Source organism: Poecilia mexicana, unplaced genomic scaffold (genome assembly GCF_051168715.1).
Source record: "Poecilia mexicana isolate PSO_F unplaced genomic scaffold, ASM5116871v1 scaffold_18, whole genome shotgun sequence".
Taxonomy (NCBI): domain Eukaryota; kingdom Metazoa; phylum Chordata; class Actinopteri; order Cyprinodontiformes; family Poeciliidae; genus Poecilia; species Poecilia mexicana.
This window is the reverse complement of record NW_028263387.1, coordinates 9,056,087-9,084,045: the sequence shown is the minus strand read 5'-3', so window position 1 is coordinate 9,084,045 and position 27,959 is coordinate 9,056,087. Positions and strand designations below refer to the sequence as shown.

Below are 27,959 nucleotides of genomic sequence, written 5' to 3'. Positions count from 1 at the left end.
TTCATTTCTAAACATCAATAAGACTCAGGAAGCTTGATTCTTGATCACTACATTTGTTCTTGACTTTATTTTTTACAGTAAACCAGGATTTACTTTAAATGCTTTATTTACAAAGAAATAGCAACAAAAAAAAGCAATCAAGCAAAGGATGATCAGATAAATGAATAAACAACAAAAGCATGAGAACTGATCTGCATTCATAACTCCATGATAATCCTCTTCATGATGGTCATCATGGTGTTAAGTGGAATGAAACAAAGCTGCATGCTTCACTAAATGGACCCTTTTAGTCCAGAGAAACAGTCAAGGTGTTTTTCTGAGCATTTAGTCGTTCATCATCTCTACAGGACGGCTGGAGATTAATCACTTTTAGTCATCGCAGCAAATAAAAAAACTATTTAATGCTATTTGGGTTTCAGCCAATAAAGACAGCAGAGATGTAGGAGTGTAATAAACATTCAGTATAAAGAAAAATGAATACATAATAAATAATATTAAGAGAACACTGTCAAAATAAAGGATACAAACACTGAAATGTACAGATTGTAACAGGAAAAGGACAGTTGGAGAGTTAGAGTCAAACACAACAGGATCAGATGATTCTGGACGAGTCCAGCTGCAGTCGTTCTCATTTCAGATTCACGATTTAACACAAGACTGAAACTAAACTAAATGTTCTCCTGCCTCTTAGTGAAATAATCAACAATTTTACATTAAGTAAAGGCAAAAATTAGAGGAGAATTTGTTAAGATCTTTTGTTTAGCTGACAGGATAAGATGATAAAAATGAATCTGGACAGCAAATAAATCCACGTCTTTTTCTTAATATGAGCAGAACTTTGACTCAACTTTTCAACCTTCTTCCCTCCATGCTGTTCCTTTTCCAGTGTCACCACTTCCTCTCCTCCTCCTCAGTGAACCAACTCCAGCTGGCTGCTGGAGAAAGGCAGCACGCCGCTGACGTAGTAGGCGATGCCGAGGGAGAGGAGGGCGATGACCACCAGCAGCAGCAGGACCCTCCAGAAGCCCAGGTCCTCCACAAACTCCTGCCAGGTGGTGCGGAAGCTGGACAGGACGCCCTCGCTGCTCTGCAGGTTGGGGTTGAGCAGAGAGTGGCTCTCCATCGCGCTGGGACACAGAGACGAGACATGCTGACCAGTGGACACCATCACACAGACAGCTCTGCTACAATTTCTCCTATTTGTCATCACAGCTTCACCTGTGGCTCGATTCTCTCTTGGTTCCAGGCTCCACAGTTTCCCCCAGAAAACTTTCCATGCTACTCGGCTGGTTAAGAATAACTAAACACCAACTATAAAGTCTTTATAAAGAGGCGACCATAGAAGGCAAATCAAATTTTTTCATTCGAGTTGATTCAGCCTAAGCATCCAAAGGTTGTTGATCCTCTTATCCATTACTTATCACTTTATTCCCTGAAGTTGTTAGCATGTAGCCCAGTGGTTACAGCGTTCCAGTGACAAGACACCTGACCTCAGTCATCCTATGTGCTCATATACTGACCGTACTATGGTCATATTGTGATTCTCACCAAAGAGATTCTTTAAAGCACATTTGCTGTCACAGTTACAGTATAAAAACCACCCTATAATAATTGTTTGTTTTTTTAATAATAAAAAATAAACAATGCTTTGCCTTGTGGGGGTGCAAGTAAAACCTGACGGCCCGCCAGGCTGATAATACACCGAGGGAAAGCATTGCTCTGCTCCTTTTCTCCTTCTTCTCAGCTGGACTTCTCTCCACAATAACAACTTTAAAGATCAACATCGTCCAGTCAACTGGCGATACATTTGCACTTAACCAGGATAGACGCAAGAAAGCCTAGCGAGTATATTAGCAGAGTATCAGTAGCTTAAGTCACAGAAGGCAACGAGGACGAGAGTGCACAACTCAAACTTTTATCTGACAATAAAGTCCCAAAAACTGAAAATACATAGAGTATACAAGATTAAGTAGTCCTTCCACAACAAAATTTAAGACCAGTGATTAACGTATTTAAGGCCAAATTACACGTTTTAATAAATTTAAGACATTTTAAGCCCTCAACTTTAAATACATCAATGTAAGACTTTTTAATGATGCAGACACCTGTAATAGGAAAACTAAACTTATTATGTCTAGAATACTAAGACTTTTAGATGCTTCCATTCACAGCTCCTGTTTTACACAATCACTAGATAGCTTAGCTTGCTATCAAAGTATTGGAGAAAGTATTTAGGAGAAAAGGGAAATGCTGCTGTACTTCAGTGTATGTCGTAGTTACAATTAGGGCTGCTGTAAATGAGTATTTTAGTAATCAAGTATTTTATCTATTATTCCTACAATTTATCGAGTAATCGGATTAAAGAAAATAATAAAATAAAACATTGGTAAATCTTATATAACAGCAGAATTACTATCGCATATCAACATCAGTCCAATTTTTCATATTTGAGAATCCCTAACAATAACTTTTCTGTACTTTAGGAAATTAATTTCTAACAATAATAGCTCACTTTCCAAGATAAACTGAAGAAAAGTTATACAAAAATCTAAAATTATGTACAATTTAATGATAAAGAGGCAGGTTCACAAATACACTTATAAACAACGTCTGTATGTCTAGCTTTTAATGTATGTTTTCATCTTCATTCAGTTTAACAGATGAACTCTCACCTTGCCCAGCCATTTGTAGCTTTTGTGTCAATGTTAGCGACAGAATTTGACACCTTCATTCGTCACACACAGAAACTCATCTACCAGTTATGTACTGCCATGATGAGCTCCACCACCCATTTGTTGAGACCGAGATGATATTAAATACATTTTCCGGTTTGTCCCTAAGCTACACATCTGAAGCTCAGCCGCTAGCACGGTTCAGTCTCTCCGCTCAGCTGTATAAATATGCTCTTCCCCACAGGCTCTTCCCCATAAGCCCCATATAAACAACGTCTGTTTATATGGGGCACATGGGGAAAGCAAGCAAGCCAAAGCAAGCAAACAATGCTCAGCTCTGGGAGCTGCTTCCTGCTGGCCGTACTCCAGGCATCGCACCAGTCATTTTAAGGACGCTTATTAGTCCACCAAAAAAATGACAAAAACCCAGACATAATCATGAATCAATAAAATCCCCATGGGCCGAACTTGAAAATTGGACGTTATGCTGCAGATTTTGAAAAATCGAGGTACTCAAATCATTCAAGGAATCATTTCAGCCCTAGTTACAACGTTGACCAGAGCCGGAGCAAAATAACGTCTACTTGAATTTTCCCAGAAATGTTGTTTGAAACAAACAAAAAAAACAAAACAGCTCAGATGAGAAAACCTGTTAACAGGACATCTATAATACAGCTAATAGGTGGCAAGGTTACTGTAAGTTACTGAAACTGAACGACAAAAGCATTTCGCTTTGGTTTACCACACAACATTCAGGGGATAAAGCAACTGTTTGGTACATGAACCAAATATGACCTTGTGACCTTCTTTCAATGCTCCATGGTAACACACAAAAACCTCATGCTTCAGGGGAAGTGTGCCAGGGACAATCTAACACAAGTATGCAGGAGAAGTATCCCCTGCATACTTCTTCTGAAGTAACCAGGGGGTGCAAATTAAAACATAGAGTGTGAAATAGTTATTTGTGCAGGAGAAATATGCAGCAACTGTGACACATGTTGGTTGCAAACATGTGTTTGCAACCAACATGTGTCAAATGAGATAAATACAGAGAAGCTCTGAGAGAACACTTGTTAAAAGTTGCACCAAACTGGGATAAAAGCTCACTTTTTAGAAGAATAACTGCAAACATGCACCCAGATTTACAATGGGTTGTTTTAAATCAAAGCGTTCTCATGTGGTAGGATGGCCAAGACTTAAATTTAAGAAATTTTAGAGATTTGAAAACTGATGGTCACAGATTTGCCCAATACCACGGAGCTAGAGCTGTTTTACACGTAAGTATCCTGAATCTCACCTCAAAGTTTATTCCTAATTCAGTGAAAGGTGGTTCTACAAAGTACTGACTTAATACGGTCAGTAGGTTCTGGCTTAATTGCCATGACCTACAGAAAATAAACATGGGCCGTATACTGGTTTCAAAATATACCACGATATGGAAAAGTCACATTTCACTATGATTCTTTGTCATATTGTTCCCGCAGGACAAGAGTTTTTTTTCTTTTCTGGTCAGAGAAAAAGTGCAGGTCAAATCCCATCGGTCATATGCATAGCATTTAATTTACTGGCCAGCTAGAGTCAGCAGTTGAGATGTTGTTCTGAGTGTTAATGGAAACCAGGCTTGACTGAACATTGCAATAACATTTCTTAGGGTTAGAAATGCTGTCTTAAATTCTTAAAAGTGTGAAAGAGCTCTCAAAATCTTCAAATGACTTTCCTATAAGGAATGTGCCTGAAGACAACATCCTAATGAATCTTTTTATTTATACATTTAAAAGAATACATGAATATTTAAATGCATCAGTGAATATATAAAGTAACAAATTCAACCATTGTCTATTTTTATTTAACTTCAGTGTACTTTAATTTACAGTCTTTTTTTCCTCCACACACTGAACTAGTCAGCTGACGAAAAAGAGTCACGCCCTATTTCAGGGGCCTGGCATGTAAAACTTTTATCGGCCATGTTCATTCTAGCAAATAAATCGAGGTTTCCATGAGCAGCTTCAGTAGATAATGTAGCGCAGCAAACTAGACATTAAGATAACATTCAAATGAAACCTGATTCATATGAATCAGAGAAACAGTTTTATCTACAATTAACAAGGATAAAACTGAAAAGTGTTCTGGGCTGGTTGAGGAGCAAGAAAGTTATAGGTAGAGTTAGTTTACCCTTCCACCTTCCTTTTCTTTTGTTTACATAGCGCCAATATAAAACATGATACATTTAAGGAATAATATAAAAAGTAAATTTCAAACAGAGCTACTTTTATCCAAGACGATTTGCTGTTTATTTTTAGAAGCCCCTTGGAAATAGCCACACAATACTTGTTGCACGTATTAAAACTAGAGGTGTGCCGATCGATCGGCTACCGATCGCAATCAGCCGATTTCCGTGAAAAAGTCTATGATCGGTGATCGCCGATCACGGTCTCTTGTTGCCAATCACACAAACCGATCATCACCTGCTTCTCATTTCCAGCCTGCCTGTGCAGCTGGTCTCCTCTTTCCTTCACTGCGCAAACGCGCAGCAACAAATCCTAAGCGATGTGTAACTATAACGCACCGAGTGAATGGGGAAGTTTGCGTGTTGTGGCGGAAAATTGAAGCACGTCAAAATGCATCAACACGACGAAGCTAATACGGCATAAAAAGAATGCCATACTTGACGGAGTTTGGCTACATCGAGGCTCACTGCATATGGAGCTATCAGATAGCAGGTAAAGCAGCGCACAGCTACAAACACTCACCCGGATTAGCATGACGGTCAGAAAGCTAAACAAATAACCTGGAAAATTATTTAAGTCTTCGAGCTGCGATGTCAGACGCTGGTTCTGCTCTCGCTGTTGAACCGCTGCTACGCTACAGGTAGTAATATTTCACAGACGGAGCTTCGCTTCTGCTCCACCTGGTAGTGACTCTCACACCGAACCTCTGCTTAAAGCTGCAGCATCTAACTTAAAAAAATAAATTTTACATATGTATTAAAACTTTCGCTGTCCTAACATGAGACAGATAATCTCTAAAAAAATAATCGATCTCCTCCCTGTTCTGCATAATTACTCCGCTCAGTCAGAAACAGCCAATCAGAGCTAGCAGTAACCAGCTAGCCGCCATGCTAACAGGAAGTTTTCATTCAGTAAATCTGGATTGTTTATTGTAATGGAACCTGTTTTTGCCTTTGAATGTTAAGTTTTATACTTGAATGTTTTTGGCAATGTTGAGAGGTTTTATTTTGGCTCATTGCATTATTTAGCCTCTTCAGAGCCTTCATATGTTTTCAGTCTGTTAAAGATAGTATTATCAATAGCAGTACAATTTGCACAATGCCTGTTTTGTTTTTTTCTTGGAAAAGTTATTAAAAACAAGTTTGTGTCTAAATTAAGGTGAATTCATGGTTCCTTTTTCCACATAATGTAACCAGTAGTGCTTATGATTAAAAAATAATAATTATGTGATCGGAATAGGAATCGGCAGGAAAAAACCTGATCGGCACATCTCTACTTCAAACTAAAATGAGCTAAGGTTATTTGGTTTATATTGGCGCTTTGTAAACAAAAGAAAAGGAGAGTGGAAGGGAAAATGTGGGAAAATTCTCAAATTAGACCCTGCAGCTGTAACTTCCAGATTATGTCATCCTTCAAGTCTAGCCAAAAGGCCCCACTCCTCCCTACCTCTCACTGTCTGCCATCTGCATGGTCTCCAGTTTGGAGTGAGCCCCTCTGTTGAAACCCTTCACTTCCTGCTCCTCCAGGCCCTCCAGCAGGCGAATGGCGTCCTTGTTGACCCCACGTCTTTTTGCCAGCACCAGAGGAGTCGAACCATTGTGGTTACTGTGAGGAAGAGCGAGGAAAAAGGGGCGGGGGGGAGAGAGAGATGAAAAACTGAACCTTTGAACTGATTCACAAACTCACACCCTCAAAAACACAAGGAGGGTTTGCTCAAATAAACGCTCCTGATGCAGCACACACACACACACACACACACACACACACACCCAAACACAGCTTTAGTAATCATCAACTAAACCTCTGTGGTGATTGTTAATCTTCTATGATTGTTAATCTCCCTGTGGGAGACAACTCCTTGAGAAGTTATCTCCCACAGGGAGATAACTTCTCAAGGAGTTGTCTCCCTGTGGGTGATAACTTCTCCTTCTCAAGGAGTTATCTCCCACAGGGAGAAACTTAAGGAAAAACGAACTAACAAGACATAATATTTTTAATAAGTGCAATATAATAGAATACCATTTAATTAAAATTAACATGACTTGAAGTAGTCTAAATTGTAGTTTTACATTAACTACATGGAGTCTCTAATCTAGACCAAACGTAATATCAGTTAGTTAAATATAATCAAACTAGCATAACATTAATTAGAAAATGTTTAGAATGAATGTGTTTATATTGAAAATGCTCAGATATTTTCTATAAAGGTTTTATTCTTAAAATCTGCGCTTTGATCTAAGAGGATGCAGAAGTTCTGAAAAACTTTGCGCACCAGGCCTTATGTCAATTTAAAATGACTGCACAGATCTGTATTGAATTTGCCCAGGAGGGAATAAAATAGGTCTAAGGCAGGTTACCTTTTGGTTGAACCCTGGTAAAAAATAGAGGCTTTGTTCCAACCAGGTATTAGGAGTAACATCACATTTCAAACTGGCATGAGAAGACCTTGCTGAAAAATAACTTTTGGTTTCCCTTGTCTAGATAGAGAAGCGCCGTAGCCCTGAAACTAAACAGGTCTCAGAAGGCAATAAAACTGCTTTGGATGTCCCAAACCTAGTAATCTGAAACTAGTTCTAGCCATACTAGGGAAACAACACGCCTTAATCGCATAAATTAAAACAAAGAAAACACCCTTTTGAATAAAAATATGGGCTCCAGAGGAACCAATCAGATTTGCTATTTGCAGCCGCATGGCAATCTCCAAAAAACGTGGTTTTTCTTTTGCCCTTTTTCCTGTTTTTCTATTTCCTACTTTTCTACTTGTCTCAGATAAATGAATGTCTGTTTTAGTGTGTTTGAAGTATCTCTGTTGTCAATGTGATTTTATTCTATTAAATGTTGGAATAAACTCTGAAAATGTATGACGTGGAGCGCTGACGGTGGTCTCTATGTGGCTTTTATTTCCACACATGGCATCATTGAATCCGGGAGAACAAGAGAATACAATACAAGAGAAGTTAATGATTTTACTCTCTTAAAACAAGCCAAGCAAGACTGTCATCTGTGTCGCAGCTGCCTGCTAGATAAGAGCAAGTGCCAGTTTGTAAATATAAAATTAGCGATCCTTTCACTCCCATGAACTTAGTTCAGCAGAAGTATTTCCCCTGAAGCCATAGCAACGCACAAGAAAAGGTTTCCATACAAGGACCTGTGTGTAGAGTCATGTAACACTTTTATTTAAATAAAAGGAACCACCAGTGTTGTTCCTCATCTGAGAATGTGAAACACTTGCCATGCCTTTCTTGAGCACACAGTCTGTGTAAGAACAAGACGTGTCTGGTTTCATACTCTACCACGGGAAAACTAAACGTGGTTCAATCAGGCCACTTTTATGGCCTCAGGAAACAAGGAACAGACAAACCAGATGCAGACATGAGCCTGACATTTGTGTCTGTACAGCTACGTTCTGTAACCCATTACAAACCAATGAAGCTTTATTACAGTTTATTACTTTATTACAGCAGTTTTGACATGCTTCTCAAAACTGCTCAACTTTCTGTTGCATCTTCTACAAGAAATAACATGACACAATCCAACTAGTCCGTCGGATTTCCAAAGTTCCCGCAGGTTTAGGGGATGATCTCAAGGCTATTCAAACTGAAAAACAAAACCACATTTAAATCCTTGAAGCTCCTTTGTGGTTACACATGAAAATGTGTAGCTAATGTGAAACCACCCAATTGAAATATGAGAAACCACAGCTGTCACTTTTGCTAAAGATGTTCGGGATGGGGTTTGTTTTATCACTAAACAAGGAGGAAATGTTTTCCTGAAGCATCTTTTCCATCGTCTCACATCCATCTCTACCTCAAAGAGCTTTAGACGCCACAGACATGTGGTCATTGTGGGAACTGGCAACGTTACAGTCCAACCAAATAACCTGGTATTTGAATTTCAGAGTGGAAATGTTTGACATTTACATACAAAACATCCTACCAAAAACTTCACACTAATAGTCTGTTATCTTGATCTAACAGACATCTTTAATGCAGTCCAAGTGCATCCCAGAATTTTCAGATAAAGTAAAAGGCATCATGTGATGAGCGTGATGAGGTTAATGAGTTGTAGGTATGAGAAAAAAGATCTCTGCATTAAGCTACCTGACAATAATCAACTAATCTGTCCCACTGGCAGTTTAATTTAATGAGTACTAAATAAGCTCACTAGGTCTGGATTTGTATTAGGAAAGTCCCATGTTTGTGTGCTACATTACCAGCTGCATGTAACAAGGCCCGGCTTTTTACCACCTCCTGTCATCATCCTCTCACTGTGGCATGAACAGCACACTTGCCGTTTTGTCAACATTTGTGAACTTTTTGCAGCTGGGTAGTGTTTTCTTCCAGAACACAACACCAAGACCAAAACCAAAGCCTTAAGTAGTCCCAGCTGTGCAGGACCAAACCACTTTTAAATCACAGTTTATAAAGTGCAAAAAGTGCACTTTATAAACTGAGTGCACCTTTTGCACTTTGTTTATAAAAAAAAGTTCCCTTGAAGTGCTATATAGTGTATTAAGTTATAATAGCTCCAGTAATAAAGATATCTTCATTACTGTATGACGGCAGCAAAAACTTTCACTTATTTTATTTTTAAAGTTTTTTTTTTTTGGCTCTGGTGACCTTTTTTATTTTTTTATTATTATTTCTTTTATTTAACCTTTGAAAGTGCTAAGTGAGGAAAGCAGATAAAGAGAGAGAGAAGACATGCAGCAAAGGTCGGGAATCGAACCTGGGATGGTTCCTCATTTATGCTGCAACTCAGCTGCAGTTTCAATATTCAAAGCCTCTGCTATGGGTAACATCTTGCAAACAGAACAACAAGATAGGGCAATGATTGAAGTTGGCACTGGAAAACAAAGGCAGACCCCGGCAAATACAAAGATGGACATAACTGCTACATTCTCACCAGATATCGATCTTTAATCCGTTGGACACCAGGAACTGTATGGTATCCACGTGGCCGCACAAGTGCAACGCCGTGTTTCCTTGGTAATCCGTCGCCAGCAGGTCGGCGCCGAACTTGTGCAGCAGGCGGCATATCTCCACGTTGCCGCGGGCGGCGGCTAGGTGGAGGCCGGTGCGACCGCGGTTGTCACGGATGTTGGGGTCGCAGCCGGTCTCCAGGAGCCTCTTGGCGAATGGGAGGTCGCCGTCGATGCAGGCCTGCAGCAGAGGCACGCTGGTCTGCGACGAGTCATTGATGAAGACATAGGACATGTCCGAGTGAGTGTCAGAAAATTCCAGCGTACCTGAAATTGCAAAGTGGACGTTTAAATTAGCGTCTATTCAGTGCTATATGCCCTGAACGGATTTGTATAGGACACTTAGGATTAGTGAAATGCGTTAGAAAAACTAAAAAACTTGTCAGAAGTAAAACAGAATAAAGTAAAACATGGAATAACTGCTATAAAAGTTGTATTAGCTTTTCAAATGCGACTAAAAACAGTTTTGATGTACGGTAATTTAAATAAGAATTAAACGTCAAATTCTTTAAAATGAGCTGTTTTCCCCCCTGAACTTCAATGAAAGCTGCTTGAATATCCAGAGAACAGAACATAATATTAATATAGCTTAGGGCTGAAACGATTCCTTGAATGATTCGAGTACCTCGATTATTAAAATTCCTCAAGGAAAATTTATCTGCCTCGAAGCCAACAGCAAGATGTTGAATTGTTAGCGTGTTGTCATGGTTTGGGGGAAAATAAGCATTGCTGAATTGCGTGGCGTGATGGTTGGACCACGACAGTATTTTTGCTGTCAGAACCGCGACTTCACAGTTTGTGTGTGTGAGAGAGAGAGATAGATAGAGAGACAGACAGACAGAGAGAGAGAGAGAGAGAGAGAGAGAGAGAGAGAGAGAGACCTGATTCCTCCCTGTTTACCGCCCGTTATGCGATGTGTGTAGAGCAGGGGTGTCCAAAGTCGGTCCTCTAAGGCCGGCATCCTGCACGTTCTAGTTCTCTCCCTGCTGGTAGTAACAACCTTTTCAGCTTGTCAATGTTCCTCTTAGGCCTGTAATGAACCATCATTTGATCCAGGTGCGTCAAACCAGTTTGGGACTCTTGGGGACACCCTGTTATAATCTTCCGCTCCCCCTCGCCCTCAGCACACACAGCCTTATCTTTTCATGTGACACAGTCACAGTCTGGCTGAGAGTGGAACAATACTAACTGTGGTCATTTCAATTATAAATAAACAAAAAGATCTGTCTAGATTTTTGCAAATCGGGCCTTTTTATGAATGTCGTGGACGTAGAAATCCAGAGGATATTTACGTCTGTGTTTTTCCTGTGAACTTTTGCAAAGTTATTAGTTAGCTAACTGGTGGAATGCAGATATTAAAACACTTTCAATTATAAGAAATAGGTAAAACATTGCGTCACATGCTAAGGAACAATGTTAGACGCAGTTTTTTGTTAAATTTTAACGTCCTAAAAGTGGCGAGTTGCAAAGTCAGAGAGCAAGCCCTCAGCCGTTGTGGTTCCTGTGTTACATACAACCCCGTGTGGGCTGTAAAGGTAACCCAGAAAAGCTGTGACACACACGAGGATTTTCCCAAAAGCAAAGGCGCAATTTGGCTGAATTGACATTATTTTTGCCCTCTTTAGCACCGGAGATAGGCTATTTATTACACTTAAACTAATACTTGGATTTAGCTTTGTACCCTTGCTTATATGCTACTAGCTGATATAAGTAGTTTTTACGCGTTTTTGTATAAAGCTGACAAACTATTAAATGCGGTGAGGTTTTTTTTTAAAAACAACACATTTATATTGTTTAAAACTCTGCTGGTGCAAATCTGTGTAATGTTTTTGGTTAAGGAGTGCATAGCTAGGCTACTTGACTGAAGCTAACTGTTTAGCAAAAACATTAACAAAGGCGGAATATGTGTCGGCTTGGAATTACAATTACTCCTTCTATGTTATTTTTATTTTATGTTTGTACTCATGCCCTACATTAACATTAAGTGGAGGACACCAGTCTGCTCCCCCAAAAAATATAGCTTGGGAAGCTAATTTAAGCTGGAAGCTAACAACGAACGCCATAAAGCCAATAATACGTCGTCCTATGGCTTTGCAAACACATACACGAATATAATGGTCATTTAGACTATTTGTACACTGTCTGTATTGCAACTGACCTGTTTATAGGTTTCCAAATTAGTAGAAAAAAAACTGGACGTCGCAGCTCTTCAAGCTAACGTTGCTAGCTGTGTTTCGTTTCTTTTTAGTAACACAGAAGATCAACACGTTGTCGCCATCTACTGTTCTGGATAACGAACTCTTCCTGGCGTATGCGATATTTTTATGCATGGATTGTACAAGTTTTGATGAATTTCAAGAATTACCTTATTATTATATAGTAATAATGCGATTATATTTTTCGGATTTTTTTAATGTTAACTTAACCACGGGGAGTTGTGACTTTTTCTCATATAAGGCTAACGTGATCTGAATTACATCAAAGTAAAAACGTATAAATGTAAAGGTAGAGGTGAAGTAGTTTTGGTTTTAACTTTAAATCCACAGTTCTTTCAGCAGTGCCAACAACAACAAGAATAATGATGTATGTCTGAGACATTTTTAAAAAATTTATTCGGAAATATGTGAGGCCAAATAATGCAATTTACATTAATACACCAGTAATTGCCTCTTTTTGTTGTTGTTCTGGATCCTCTTTGAGGAAAACCACATTACTTTTATTCTGCTTCAGTCACTTAAAACATGATGCTGAATGGGACATGAGGGTCAAACAACTGTTTAATAGTCATGTGATTACAACAAACAAAAAACTCCTAGAAGCATTTTTCCATAAATGTACAGAACATCATATTCTCATCACCTCCATCGTCAGTAAATGACACCAGGAGGTTGTATTATGACACAGGTACAAAATAATTACAATCTAGATTACAAAAATAGCAAATGCTAATGAAAACCGCAGAATAAAGGTGAAGTGTCAGAGCTACCAGACGAGAGACACGCTAGATGCAGTGGTCATAGTGGCTACGTGAGCAGAACATTCGACATTTTCTTTTTTTTTTTTATATGAAAAAACAGCACGAAGGCAAAGAAAAAACAATAGAGCTAATAGAGTTTAAAACATTTTCGTTTTTTGGAAATGCTGCTGGAAGAATAAGAGAAAAAGGTTGCGTTTGTCAAAAAAACATAACACCGAAGACGCTTTGTAAAAGTAACAGTTTGGTCACAACGCAATGAAAAGCTGAGACTGACCCACTTCGCTGGGCTTGTGACCCGTCTGGATCCACATCAGTGCACCGTCAGTCGTTTGTTCTGATCTAAAACTCTTGCGGACTCTCCGTTTGTGTCACTTAGAGGGAAAAAGTGCTGATTTGCTTTTGTTTCAGTTAAGAAAATAATTCACAAATAATGGTGCTTCTTTAAGAATATTCCTTTCGCCAAAACCACTTTGAGCACAGCGATCTTAAATATTTCAGCTTATTAAATAACAACTCTGCTCAACACAAGTTGACACCAAAAAGTGATTGTGATGTGTTGAAAAATGTTACGTGGACTTACTGATATATTCTGTATTTTGTGCCTTTGTAGTTCCAAGTTGTTTTGAGAACAAAATGACTAATAAATAAAACCCTCCAGCAGGTTTCACTTAGAGATGCTTTGGTTTGATCAGGAGTCCAAATCTCATATTTCATAAGTAGGTCAACTGGTTCAGATGGGAATAGAAACCTAAACAAATGGAAATAGGGTGAAATATTAAGACCTCAGAAAATATAATTAAATTATACAAAATATTTGAGTATTTTTTTAAATTTATATTAAAATTCATGAGTATACTTAAGTACATACAAAAAGAAACTGATTTGCTATTTGTTTCTCTGTACAAAAAGGGAAGGGAAGAAATTAGCTCAGAACCTATTCTCTCTGGATTACATTAAAATTGTAATGCAATGGATATTCCTTTATCAATTGTAGATATCACTAAAGACAAGTAGGAAGGCTCAATTCTTTATTCTGTAAAGATCGTGGCGTTGTCTTGTTCAGATGGCTTTAGCTAACATGCTTTACCATGTTAGCGAGGCAACATGCTAGCATGTTAGCATATGAGTTTTGAGTGCATTAGTGAGAAAACTCAGTGCATTAGTTGTAATTCTATAAAATCTACCATAAGCAGAAATAACACCTAACATGAAGATCCGATGGTGATAACTGTTAATTGCAGATCTTCTATTTAGGGCATCCAGCTTTAAAAATTACAATTTGTGAATTTCTTTTTGTCATACTGCAAATCAAATTAAACAAAAACTAAAAGTTTAAAGTTTTACAAAGTGGAAAAAAAAAAAAAACTTGGTAGAACATGAATTAAAATGAAAACGTCTAATATTAAATATCCACACCCTCAAACAAATCTCATCAGCTAACATTCTAGCTGTGTATTGCAGCACATGCTAACTCGCCAGCATGTTTTTGTGGGTCACGTCTTCCTGAAAGCTATGAACGGGACACAAACCGACAGTTCAGTGGAGAGAGTAAAACTATTCGCTATGGCGCCTATAAATTACAGCGAGGGCATGCGTCTGAGCTGAGATGTGTGAAGGGGTCGTCCCTCCGTGGGAGTGTGCTTAGCTAGCTAAAGAGGTGGCTCTCTTCGAGGTAGCAGAGAATGATTCTAACCAAAAACCGTGAATTCAGACAAAAGATAAACACAAACATCAACAATAGCACCATTGTCAGTGTAAGTCCAGAGGTTAGAAATCCCTCCAGCGTCTTTCGTCGATGAGCCTGCGGCTCCTAAAGGGGATAAAATGGAAAAGACAGCTTCTTCTTTTCAAGTCAATCACATGTTCTTGTTCTCCATCAAGTGCTAGTCCTGGCGTTTCTTCCTCTCGCTGCTCTGTTCGACAGCTACAAGATCTTGCTGCAGACTTGGCAGCGGCTGACCCTGGAGCGTTCCTGACCGCCCTTCAGGGTCTCCTGCTGCGTCGGCGCGCCAAACTCCAGCCGGGGGTCGACTGTGGTGAGCCAGAAGCTGTACTTGTTGGCGAAGTAGTGGCAGGTGCCCCGGGCGCCGTTGCACTCGATGAACGGGGTCGCTCGGAAGTCTTCCAGGCAAGAGCCGGGAGACATCAGGGACTGACCGCCGCCCTCGGCGCCGGCTGCTGTGTGCTGTGGCGGGAAAAAGAGACGGACAGCTATAAGCAAAACCAGCTGAAAACATAAAAGTTTGTGTTTAGCCTCTGACATTCAGACTGAGGCTTCAGCTGTTGATAATATCAGAGTCTACATCGTCTATAAGCAATTAGGGAATGTATCTTTGATATTATTACTAACATACACAACACAGTCATGGATTTCTTGTACTAAATATATAAATCCGGATCGTTTATGATGAGAGTAAGGTTGCCGTTTGTCACCGATTCTGTTCATAACCTTTATGGTGTTGAGGGGATTTGTTTTGGTGGCCTTAGGATCACCTCTCTGCTCTTTGCAGATGATGTGATCCTACTGGCTTCATCAGGTCATGATCTATAGCTTTTGCTGCTTGCATGAGGATCAGTGCCTCCAAATCCGACACCATGATCTTGAACCAGAAAAGAATAGAGCACCTAGTCCAAGTCAGGGATGAGATCCCGCCCAACATGGAGGAGTTTAAGTATCTCTGTGTCTTGTTTATGAATGAGGGGAAAATGGAGTAGTAGATGCATTGGTGAGGAACAGCGCCCGATTGTTTGCAGTTAATGACCCACCATGAGGAAGGAATACCCGATCCAAAGACTCCTCCAGCCGGGTGGGCAGGTAGGGATGGTTAGGTCCTGACTGTGGACCGCCACCGCCTGAGATGGAGCCTCGCACACTGAACACCTGGACGGTTCGGACAAAACAAACAAAAAAAAAAAAAGGTGAATGCTCGATAAACACCATGCGTCTGTTGAACCACACATGAGCTCTGGTAGAGCACAGCACCTGCTGACGTAAGGCCGGATCTGCTCCTCGGCCACAGGCATCATGGGGATGGGAGCGGTCGTGGAGAGCCAGAAGGATTTGTCGTTGCGGCTCGCGTAGTAGCAGGTCTCAGATGGGTTGCAGTAGAGGAAGGGGATGGTGTTGAACCTGGGGAGGCACGAACCCGGCTGACCTGGAGAGGCGCAGAGGGGTCCCACAAAGTTAACAGGTTGGTGGCGACAAAACTGGCACATCAACGCACTAGTCCGGAAGAATCGAGATTTGTTGAAACAAGATCTAGAGATCATTCAGGTTTTAAAACCTCACAATGTTTAATCTATTACACCCAATAGATTTAGGAACATGAATGAAGAGGAGTTTGTAGTGGAGCTGCAAGGTTTTAGTGGGAAATCGAGGATTTACACACCAAGGTCTTGGTTGTGTGCCTTCTCCTGTCCCTCCACGTACAGCAGGCTGTATCCTTCCCACAGTTGGGCCATGCCTTGGGGACACATGGGGACATCAGTAGTCTGGCTGTGCTTCACCAGAGTGTAGCCGATGCCGATGCTGCGGCCGGCGCCTCCGGGAATACCGGGACGACCGATGGCTCCGGGAAAACCTGAGAGAGAGAAACGTGACCAGATGGTAGTGAGGGTTTCTCTTCTATGCACATGTAATCTTGTGTTTTATATGTGGGAAAAGAGTCACAAGATCCTGCAAAGAAAAAAAGTATAAATATATCGCACTCAAAATTACTGTAATTTGGAATCCGTTTCATATTTTGCCTCATCAGTTTCATTTATTTTGGCATTAGATATTATTTCATCAGATGTTTTGCTGCATTTGAGTCTTTCGTGTTTTTATTGTAGGCCTCTCAAAAGAAAAGAGCAAATCATATCAAGAAAAAAACATTTTTAGAAAAAGGGTGTTAAATTGTATTTAGCAAGTAAGTCTGCAAGTCAATATCAATGTAACAAAAACAAACAAACTGACCTTGATCTCCAGTGATCCCTGGGAATCCAGGGATGCCCGGATCCCCAACCGGCCCAGGAAAACCGGGCGGTCCGGTCCTGCCGAGCTCACCCGCAGCGCCGGGGCGACCCTTTAGACCTGCGGCAGAGGAATAATTACCATTCATCACAAAAATACATATTTTCAGATTCCTTTTAAATGTGATTCAGTTGCTCAATTTTGCCACAAATACTCAATTACAGTGCTATGCAATTATTATTATTGGATTTGCACCAATAATAGTCGGGCATTCCCTGCGACAGACTGGCGACCTGTCCAGGGTGTACCCCGCCTCTCGCCCGGAACGTGAGCTGGAGATAGGCACCAGCACCCCTCCCGACCCCACTGAGGGACAAGGGTGAAGGAAAATGGATGGATGGATGGATAGTCGGGCATTCCACAGGCCTTAATGTAAGAGTAACAGACATGAAGCCATAAAAGGTTTGTTACCTTCTTGTCTCTCGAAGGTTAACAAGCAGGAAATTATATTTCATTTGTTTAAGATGTACAAAAACCAAGCTGCGGAGAACGGTGATGGGCACCACCAGCTGAAATGTTAGCTATGCTAACCCTAAAGGACTAACCCCATGTATTAGCTGTGCTAACACCAAAATGCTGTACAAACTTAATAAGCACATCAATTTCTACTAAAGTTGACACCAGTGATATGTCAATGACACAACATGTACTGCAACAGCATATGACCCTCCCAGGTCCAGATTTGTCATTACACACATCAAACTATGTAATGTTGTGCTACAGAGAGTTTTGCAGCGATGCATTATGGCTATAGAATAAACGCCATTTGCTGCACTGCATCAATTGAAAGTTTAAAAAACGGCCAAGTAAATTAGCGCTTTATTATTTATCTGGACGATTCCATTTAGGAGAAGCTAAATACGCTTTTCAAAGTTAGCAAAAGAGCTAAATGAAAAATTAGCTGTGCTATTAGTGGGCTAGCAGAAGCACGCCCTCCGCTGGTTGAAGACGACAATCGAGCACTTCGTCTGGGTAATGTGTTAAAGATTGGAAGCAAACAACAAAGAAATGATCTGACACTGTGTGGCCACCACTGACCTGGACGTCCAGAGAGACCAGGCTGGCCGGGCTCTCCGGGACGACCGAGTTGTCCTTTGTTGCCGGGTAAACCAGCCTCTCCAATAGGTGCAGGGGGCGGTATGTACGACCCTGATTTTCCGGGAGGACCTTTACGTCCAGGTCGCCCTGAAAAGAAGGAAGGGAGAGCAAAACAAATGAATGGATGAGCAGAGATGAAGAAGATGAGAGAGGGGAACATCAACAGGAACCAAACGGTGCTCCCGCTCTCACCCGGTGATCCTCGACGCCCTTTGAATCCGAAGAATCCGGGCTCGCCGGGCAATCCTTTCACACCTGGAGCACCGGCTAGCCCGTTGTCACCCGGAGCTCCTGAAAAGCAAAACCGCTTGTTTGTAGATTTAAGGCTGTGTTTTGTGAAGGGAAGGCAACAAATGCGGTTGTACTGGAGGAGCAGGCAGCAGCTTCCAGCCACTCTTCACCTTTTAAGCCAGAGAAGCCGGGGAATCCGGGGCCTCCAGGACTTCCTGTTTCTCCCTTTGGGCCGGGGATTCCAGGGAATCCTGGGAGCCCTGGGTCTCCTGTGTCTCCTTGTGCTGTGCCGGGACCCGGTGGCCCGGGAGGACCGGGAGGGCCCTGGAAACCTGGGAACGGAAAAGAGAATGTCATGAGATTAAGCATAGAGAGCAAGGCAACTAGATTAAGAAGCTGTGGTTACCGTATTCTCCATCCAATCCAGGAAGTCCGGGGTCTCCCACTGGCCCCGGGAAGTTTGATGAAGTACTTGGACCAGGAGGTCCGGGACGTCCAGGGAACCCTGGACGTCCAAAAGTTCCTGACGTCCAAAATGAAAGCCAGCGTTCATACTTTGTCTTACATTTGGTTGCCTTTTTGGATTTTTTTCTGATCTGAAACTCACCCAAATCTCCTCTCTGTCCCTTTGGTCCAGGGAAGCCTGGTTGTCCAGGGAAGGAAACACCTCTCTCTCCTTTCTGTCCCGGCGCACCGCGGGGGCCTGGGTCTCCCCCTATCGTTGTACCTGGATGGAGACGGATCACGTGTCATGTTTGCAACGTGCAGCGTTTAGCAGTTTCACTGCTGATTTGCAGAGTTTTACCTGTAATTTAATTCAATATTCCTGTAAAAATTTGCAGTATTTTGCTCCATTACATAAATAGTTGACAGGAAATAAAAACAGAGTCACAGTCACGTTAAGTAAAATGTGATAAACACTTAAAATAAAAATAAAAATATATATATATATTTAAGCCTACAATGATCAATTTTGCCGGACAATAAATTGTCCCAAACTGTATCGTGATAAACGATAATATTGCTGTTTTGTGACCATTTTCAAGTAATATAATCGTAATGGCATTATAACGCAACTACACATTCTCAAAGATCAATAATCTTTCAATTCTAATGAACATTTAACACTGGAGCCGGAGTTTAAATATCCAAAATAAACAAACTGACAGAAACTACAAATCAAATGAATCATGAAGTCTCTGCAAACAAAACTGTCCTTCAGAAAAAAACATACCAGTTGAGACGAAAGCAACAGACTGGAGATTTTTGTGATCCAGTTTTTGGTAGAAAGAGAGAAAAAAGCAATAAATTAAGGAAGTGCTTCATGACGCGTCAGCATGGTGCTGATCGCGTCGTGAGGCTTTCATAAACTAACTGGTAATTATCTCCATCCACTCAAGTTTCCACTGATGTGAGAGCATCGTTCTACTTGCGTGTGTGTGTGTGTGTGTGTATCTGTGTGTGTGTGTAGATCTTGGGGATGGTGATCTCTTCTGCTTAGAGTTGCCTTTGAATCATAATCTGTGGAACATTGACCAACATATGCGAGGCGTACTTAGTTTTGATGATGTCACTCGATAAAATGTAAAGTTTGCTCTCAAACCGGTGACTGCCTGACGCTTTTTGTGGCTTTTGTGGATGGAAATGATGAAGTATAACTCTGAGTCTGTGCGTATTGAACCTAAACAAACGTTTTACTGTTTTAATCGAATCACTGAATGAAACGAGCTTTTCGTTCAGATTCCAATTTGTTGAAACACTTATCTGGGTGATTTTAGACTAATGAAAAAACTTTATTACTGATAAGTAAATGATATGGCCAGAAGTGTAAAAGGAGTATCATTTAAAAAAACAAACAAAAAAAAACATCTCTATATAATCCATTTCTACGTATATTTTAGATTGTGTTCTGAGATTCGAAACAGGATCGCAGCTGGGTCGCTCCAAAACGTTGATATTGCTTCTGGTGCATCAATGCAATTGAGGTCCATCAATGCAGATTTAACCATGAAATAATTCTCTATATTAAATGTTTTGGTTGTGTGATTTAAGGGAAGGTCTGGAGGTTCAATCCCACTCCAAAATGTTTTACAGCTTTGGGTGTAATAGTCTGGCTAACGTGGGAGTTTGTGTGTTCTTGCCTGGAATTCCAGGAGGGCCTTTCGGACCGGCGAGGCCGTTGAGTCCGTCCAGTCCCGGCGCTCCAGACAAACCTGTGAAGAACGCGTCGTGAGAGCGTCTACTGAAACGGCCGCATCGTAAAACTGACGTTACACTTTCATCTTACCTTTAAAACCGACGCCACCTGGGCCTCCGGGCGGTCCCGGGGACCCGTCTGATCCTCGTCTCCCAGGGAATCCAGGCTGACCCTGCAGCCCAGGGATCCCAGGTGGACCTACCGGAGATTGAGTGACAACATAATTATCGTCCTCCAACGGACAAAATACATCGATTCGTCTTTCATCAGCTTCGTCTTCGGGGTTGGTGTCTCACCCATCGTTCCGGGTCGCCCCGTTTCACCAGGAATGCCCTTTTGTCCATCAGGACCTCGGCGTCCCGGAAAGCCCCTGTCGCCAAGGGAACCGTCGATGCCTCGAGAGCCTACCGAAACATTAGGTCACCGTTTACTGGGAGACTTTCTTGATTTATTGTAACCCACCTCAGCTGCTCCATCGATAAAACTAAGAACAAATATGAAGATGTTTCTTTTACTGTGACGTTTGAATGAAATGTGATCCACTTAACTTATGTAAAAAAGTGAACTGGGTCAAACTATTCTGATAAATAAAACATTAGGAGATTCAGAACTCTATAGGTTGAAGCTACAAAACAGCCATGAAGGCAAAAGGCTTTATATGTATATATTTTTTCAATTTGAATATACAGAATATTTTAGATGTTTTTTTCTTTGAGGAAAAAACATCTTTTAGATTTTTCAAGCTTTGAGGATTTTTCTACCTCTAATATTTTAGTGATGACTTTCAAATTAGTCTGGGTTTTATCTTGGGTATAATCCAAAGTCTAAATAAATACAAGCTGTAAATTATGCTTGTAAAACAAAATGGTGGTCTGTGGGGCGTGTTGACATCACTGTGAACTATGGAGACCCCAAATGAAATCTTCACACATGGAAAATTCGCCCGGCTCTATCTTACAGTGAAAAATCAAACCTTACCTGGAAAACCTGAATCTCCAGTCTGGCCTTTCACTCCCGGTGCTCCAGGATAGGCAAACGTCTCTCCAGGTGGACCTGATTAACAAGCGGCGCGTCCTGATTATTTGCCGTTTCTTACGAGAGAGAACTGCTGCGTGGAATGAAGGAAAGTTGCCGCTCACCTTTAGCTCCGGTTCGGCCGAATTCTCCAGGATTTCCGGGGAATCCCGGCGAGCCGTCGTCACCCTGAAGAAACCGTGATGAGAACGTCAGCCCCACCACCTTGATCGTGCTGAAGGCTAATATGAGGAACAGACGTGTGTTTCCTCACCCTCGGTCCCGTCAATCCTGGGAATCCCATGATTCCTCCTTCCCCCTTTGGACCAGGGAAGCCCGGTGGGCCGGGCCGCCCGGGGAAACCCGGCTCTCCGGCCTGGCCTTTGCTGTCCACGGGGAAGCCGGGACGACCCGGAGAACCCGGACGACCAGGCAGGCCTGGGAGACCCTTGTCACCTGGAAACACGAGGAGGGATGGTATTTATGGAAGATGGAAACTCAGTCAGCTTAAACAAAAACTGGTAAATACGTTTCCTCTGTGTTGGAACCGTTTCCTAAACTCACCACACATTCATGCACTCATTCAAACTAGTTCCTTTTCAAAATACAAGCAATCTATTCCTTCACATCATGAGTTTATCAAGCCACAGATTTTGAGTGTTTTCTGCTCAGTGGAAATGTTTGCAAAGACAAAAACAGTCAGGCGCAACTTGGCTTTTAGGAAAATAAAAACCCGATAAACGTATTTCTGACTCCATGTTTTAGTAAGATATCCATAGCAGACCCACGTTGTGCTAACTGTATGCTGGGTTTTAAAAATGTGGCTAAAATCTGGACAAATGCATGAAAAAAACTGTAGCTAAAAAAGTGCTGGGTAGTAAGTAGTTACATGAACTCAGCTCCATTTACTTGAGCAGATTTTTAGGAAACAAAATGTACTTTTAGGAGTATATTTTTACTTTTACTTATTATGACATATTACTCCTCTTATTTGAGTAAAACTTCTGGCTAAGCTACCCACTGAGAGTAACATCACTGAATGGAAACACATTTTAACCAAAAATTCACCAGACACACACACACACACACACACACACACACCTACACACACACACACACACACACACACCTGCAGTTTATGTTAAAGTTTCATAAGTTTTTTATTGAAAGAAACAGAGGGAAAAATGTTTTTTCCCCCTACTTTGTAATTTTGTAATTATGTCACATATACAAGTTATTTTCATTCTGTTCTTTAAAATACCAAAGTTTACACATAACTTTACATTTTGGTCTGTACATAATTTTTGAATATTAATTAATTTATGTTTTGATCATTTGTCAGTAGCCTTTTTACCAGATACTTTTTTTTTATATATCTTACTTCCAGTAATTTCTTGGACGGCTACATTTTACTTTTACTTGAATAAAAACATGTTAATTAATAATTATGTTATAAGTAGTGCTAATCTTACTTAAGTACAATTTTTGGCTACTATATCCGCCTCTATTAAAATATAACACAGATATAATTTAGTCAAGACAGTTTCTTGGATAACAAAGTCTTCTAGGAAGATGTTCTCGGGTATTCGAAGGAAAAGAACAGTTGTTTTTTTCCTACCTCTAGGTCCAGTAAAGCCCTCAAAGCCGGGGGCTCCGTTGACCCCTGGTGCACCTTTCTGCACTAAACCAGGAGGGCCTGGAATACCAGGGGACCCGGGGTTTCCTCCGTCACCTGTGGAGGGTAAAGGAACATGTTTGGGTATGTTTACTGCTGTCTGTCGACTGAGGTCGTCCTCTGTTGTCATTACAGATTTGCAGTCAGATTTCAAAGAAAAAGGGGTCGCCATCACCTTTCAGTCCAAACAGTCCAGGACCGCCAGGAAACCCATCTCTCCCACGGTCTCCGGGAAACCCATTTCTGCCGGGAAATCCTGGACTTCCGGGACGACCCGGTTGTCCGGGGAAACCCATCAGTCCCGGGAATCCTCTTTCACCTGCAAATTACACAGAACCTTTTCACTGATACGGACCGCGCAGTGAGGAACGGACCAGCCGGCGGATCCTGTCTTCCATACCCTTTCTTCCAGGCGTTCCGGGTCTTCCAGGAACGGTTCCAGGACCTGGCAGTCCAGGGGGTCCCCTTGGACCTGTTCCTCCGTTTGGACCAGGGAGTCCTGGGGTTCCTTTCATTCCGGCGGGGCCCGGGAATCCTTGTTCTCCCGGTTCACCTTTCCGACCGCGATAACCTGACGAAGGCGGAGGGTGGGGATGAGAACAGATTAGGCCGGGCTCAACTTCTGTGAATCTAAATAAATGATAAAAACTTAAGAGGCGACTTTTTTTAGATCTGGGACAAATCAATCCATAGAAGTAAAATAAATAAATACATGAATAAAACCTTACCTTTTTCAGAATACATCAACTTACCTCCAATGAATTAAGTTCACAAAGAAAATACAGCAGAAATCAACTCAACAATAACTTTGCGTCTAAATACCAACACTCGCTGACAGCGTGGCACACTGCAGGAAACAATGTAATTTATTTCTTACATTGTTTTTTGTTGCTTTTACAGTCTATATTTTGCCCCAGCTGCGCTACGTTGCACAGACATAAGCATGATGCGATTCATTTGGATACAGAAGGTATCCAGAGGTTTCCAGTAGTTAAGCAGTTATTGGAACAAGTGCGCAATTTCCACAGATGCACCGATTTCCCAGCAGGAAGTTGGAATCAAACTCTTAATCTTAGGCTGATTTGTGAGCACAATGTAAGAAAGCGGGATAGTTCTTGCTAGCAGCAGTATGTCTTTAGCATATGGCATTGCTAGCTTTTAGAGAAGCATTATTCTGACAGCTGTTTGGAATAGTTTTGTGTGGCCACAAAATGTAGCAATGTTCCAAATTTGCAGCAAACAGAGCTGACGCATGAACACTCTATGTCATTTATTAGGATGAGATATTCAATGAAACATGCATATTTTTGTGAATGGAATACGTTAGTCTCTTTTACTTTGGTTCTGGTCTGCTTTGTGTTAACAGACACAGAACCAAACGCGCAGAAGCAGCATTCAGCTTCTACGCTGAATGCTGCGTAGAAGCATTCAGCGTAGAACAAACTTCCAGAAAACCGCAAAACACCCGGAACGACGAGTTCCTTTAAATCAAGACTAAAAGCCCTCCTGTGTAGAGTTGATTCAGTGGAACGTTGATCAACATATTTGATGTGTCTTTGCTTGATGATTTTGGTGATGGCATTTGACAAAAAGGTAACGTTTGAATGCGCATTTCTCTCAAGGTTTGCTGTTTACATTCTTATGTTCTTTGTTTTGGATTGGTAGCTGATTCTGTCTCTGTCTCTCTGCTTAAGAGATCTCCCTCTCAGTTACACAATTCCTCAAACCATCCATTACGGTGACAACAAAAGATCTCAATTAAGACATTTCTAAAATATCGTATGAATCCCGGAAAAACGGAATCAGTGCATCTGTGGTGATTAAGTACTTGCACCGCCTCTGAGTGCAGTTCCAGCCTGCAGTAGCGCGGCTCCGCCACCTGGGGTCTCCAGTAGTGACTGAACTGCCCCTCTAACAGCTGAAGTTTAACGTTTTTAATAAAAACAGAGCTCGTTTTCAGCACATCTGCAATGCGACGTTAGTAAATGTCAGACTAAGCTAAGATTGCCATGAGCTTAGATGTGCTGAAAATAACAAGTCTTTTTAATTAAGAGTGCAAAAAAAAAGAAAAAAAAGCTTTGGCAGCAGCGATGAAGCTAAATAGCATTTGAGCAAAAGTCTCTTGGTAAACAAACCTACTGAATGTGACCCAACAACAACAACAACAACAACAAAAACAATATTTTGAGCTGATTAGGTGTAAAACTGAAACATGTGGGTTAGATCTGGCAGCAAAAACAAACAAACAAAATCACTTACCGTTCCGTACTCTTTACATAAACTCATCATGAAAATAAAGATCTGATTATCAAAATCGTTTCTTGATGTTCGGATATTATTCCTCGTTGGGTATAATATCCATTTATCCAATGAATGTTTAAAGTAAATGTCTGGGGTTTTTTGTTTTTGTTTTTTGTTTTCAGGAAGCTGAACAGTCAATAACGACTCGTTAAAATGACAATAGTAAAGCTCATGATGAATTTATGTGCACATCTTAGTGGAACGGTAAAAGCAAGCACGTACTTTGATGGACTATTTTGTCTCGGAAGCTCTCACAAATAAAATATCCATCTTCAGTCAAAACCTTGAGTGAGTCTTTGAGTGGAGTGGGGGTGGGATGAACTCCTGTCCTTTCGAGACGACAGTGTCCAGGTCAGAAACCATGCACACTGCAGACACTTCAGTCCTGCTCTACGTCTTTGCTAGCTCCTCCTCGGCGACTCGTTTAAAGCTGCAGTATGTACCTTTTATTACAAAATTAGTTTTTTTTAAAATACTTGTTAAAATTATCATCAAGTTGTGACAGTATATGACAGATAATCTGTAAAAAAAAACCATTTCCTTCTCTCAGATCTCCCAGTATTGACTGCTGAAACAACAACAGCGCCTGGTCCCATCAGTCACTCTCCCACTTGCTCTTTCCTGCAGCTGCTTTACCACAACACAGACTGCCACGAATGCTAATTCAGCATAGCCACCAATAACAGCAAATAACGGTAAGCTTCCTGTAACGGTAAGTTGTTTTTTTCACAATTACCACATTTGCCAACATTCAGGAGATGATTGACAGCGCTAAGACCCTCCTCCTGGCTCCGATTGGTTGTTCTTGACCAGAAGCGATGCATTTTTGCAGTAGCACTGGGAGGAGATGGATTAGCTTGATTTTTCCACAGATTATCTATTATCTTACAGTCATGACATCGTGACAGTTTTAATAAATATGGAAAAAAACATATTTTTATAAAAGTTAGATACTGAAGCTTTAAAGGGGCACAACTGTGACTTGCAGGAATCTGCATCAAACGCCAACTAAACATTAGAATAGTCAAAAACCCATTGAAATATCAAAAGCAGAATTAAGACACCCTGAATTTCTGACCCCCCCAAAAAAAGACTTCAAAATAACCTCTTCTAGTATAATCTAAGTAAATGGAGTGAATTTTCATGGTGTTTTTTAGTGTTCTTATTAAAATAACACAAAACGTTTTACACTAGAGCCATATTAACACAGTCGCACTCACAAGCTGCGTTTCCATTCATCACATAACTGCACAATTTGACACTTTGAAGACAAATTTGCTTAATGGAATACCAGTTTCGAAAAAAACTCTTTTTTAGCTTTGTTTCCCAAAACTGCAAAGAAAAAAAAAACATCTGTTTTCACATCACCCCATGTGTGCACCACACAGGAAAAACACAAAGGAAGTGTTAGGAGGATGATGGCTTCACGCGCGACTTTAATTACGTTTCCTATTTAACGGAAACACCGCAACTGCGAAATTGGGCTTTTTCGTCATTAGCGGGATATCGACAAAGTCTTGCGCATATCTGTGATGGAGACGCAGCTAACAAACACTCACACACTCACACACACAGATCAGTAGTCAAACATCGACATCCAGCCGGACGAAGCTCGAGTCGAACCCGCAACTCCTCAGGTTGTGAGTCGACTACTCGTCCTTTGAGAAACTGCTAAATTAGCTCGAGTAAAACATCTTCTTTGGTAATTTTCGACTGAAACGAACACCCCCAAGAACAGACTTCCTAGTTTGTGCAGATGGACATTTGTTTGTCGCGTGGTGGCAAATGGCCTGCAGGCGGTTTTAGGGTTTGAGGCGTGAGCAGCAGAAGCATGCGGACAATTAAAGCAAAGGATGGAGAGGACAGTTAAAAAAAAAAAAAAAGATGAACAATGGATGGTCGGGGAGAGAGTGTCTCACCTGGGCAGCCTACATCGAATGACCCAGCACCAAGAAGTAAAAGGTGGAGAGATGGAGAGGATGCATGGAGGTGATGGTGGTGGTGCATGTAGAAAAGGAAAGGATGGTAGAAGAGGTAAAAAAAAAATGGAACAAGGAGAGATACAAAAACAAGAGATTTGTTGGGTAAAACGGAGAACTTCAATCCACAAGACAATGACATGCCGTCTGATGCAGGATGCAAAGGGAATACGATGAGAAACGAGAAGGATGGACGGACACTGGGGAGACTGGAGGGATGAGAGGTGAAAACGTTAGCTGAGACCAAATCAGATTTTTTTTTTAGTTCAATTCCACCTGAAGTCAACCTGGAGAAAAACTTCACTTAAAGAAAAAAAAACTATCAGAGTCCTCGACAGTGATTTGGAGATTTTGTGTAGATGAAGGTAACATTGTTCCTCACCTGGCGGTCCGATGAGTCCTTTGCTGCCGGGAGATCCGGGTGGACCGGGGATGGGATTGGCCGCGCCACCTGGAAGTCCGGGAAGACCCGGAATGCCCGGCCGGCCGTCCACTCCACGCTCTCCCTTCAGACCGGAAACACCAGGCCGTCCATCGAAGCCTTAAGATTGAAAAATACAGAGAAATTTCTTTAACCTGCTACTGACATTAACT

At 41.3% G+C, this 27,959-nt stretch overlaps 2 protein-coding genes across 5 annotated transcripts in view; both read right to left on the bottom strand.

Annotated features, from left to right (window-relative positions):
- Nucleotides 1-37: 37 nt before the first annotated feature.
- Nucleotides 38-12,162, bottom strand: ankrd46b (ankyrin repeat domain 46b). Its single transcript, XM_015006033.2, has 4 exons — nucleotides 12,040-12,162; nucleotides 9,806-10,148; nucleotides 6,347-6,505; nucleotides 38-1,127 (listed from the first exon to the last, which is right to left on the bottom strand). Exons 2-4 carry the CDS (start codon nucleotides 10,114-10,116, stop codon nucleotides 911-913), a joined length of 687 nt encoding a protein of 228 aa, XP_014861519.1. The 5' UTR covers nucleotides 10,117-10,148; nucleotides 12,040-12,162; the 3' UTR covers nucleotides 38-910.
- Nucleotides 12,163-12,640: 478 nt separating this feature from the next.
- col4a6 (collagen, type IV, alpha 6) overlaps nucleotides 12,641-27,959 on the bottom strand; it is a 119,296-nt gene continuing 103,977 nt past the window's right edge. For all 4 annotated transcript variants that reach the window (XM_088015176.1, XM_088015174.1, XM_088015173.1 and 1 more), the window contains 20 exons: nucleotides 27,748-27,906; nucleotides 23,486-23,656; nucleotides 23,261-23,404; nucleotides 23,029-23,142; nucleotides 21,685-21,866; nucleotides 21,536-21,599; nucleotides 21,375-21,449; nucleotides 20,693-20,800; nucleotides 20,487-20,594; nucleotides 20,341-20,412; nucleotides 18,807-18,926; nucleotides 18,606-18,722; nucleotides 18,370-18,531; nucleotides 18,161-18,259; nucleotides 17,909-18,055; nucleotides 16,814-16,930; nucleotides 16,248-16,439; nucleotides 15,842-16,013; nucleotides 15,625-15,739; nucleotides 12,641-15,043 (listed from right to left, as the gene is read on the bottom strand). In XM_088015176.1, coding sequence (XP_087871302.1) covers nucleotides 14,783-15,043; nucleotides 15,625-15,739; nucleotides 15,842-16,013; nucleotides 16,248-16,439; nucleotides 16,814-16,930; nucleotides 17,909-18,055; nucleotides 18,161-18,259; nucleotides 18,370-18,531; nucleotides 18,606-18,722; nucleotides 18,807-18,926; nucleotides 20,341-20,412; nucleotides 20,487-20,594; nucleotides 20,693-20,800; nucleotides 21,375-21,449; nucleotides 21,536-21,599; nucleotides 21,685-21,866; nucleotides 23,029-23,142; nucleotides 23,261-23,404; nucleotides 23,486-23,656; nucleotides 27,748-27,906 — 2,699 coding nt within the window. In that variant the 3' untranslated portion in view covers nucleotides 12,641-14,782. The remainder of the gene's footprint in view (nucleotides 15,044-15,624; nucleotides 15,740-15,841; nucleotides 16,014-16,247; nucleotides 16,440-16,813; nucleotides 16,931-17,908; nucleotides 18,056-18,160; nucleotides 18,260-18,369; nucleotides 18,532-18,605; nucleotides 18,723-18,806; nucleotides 18,927-20,340; nucleotides 20,413-20,486; nucleotides 20,595-20,692; nucleotides 20,801-21,374; nucleotides 21,450-21,535; nucleotides 21,600-21,684; nucleotides 21,867-23,028; nucleotides 23,143-23,260; nucleotides 23,405-23,485; nucleotides 23,657-27,747; nucleotides 27,907-27,959) is intronic.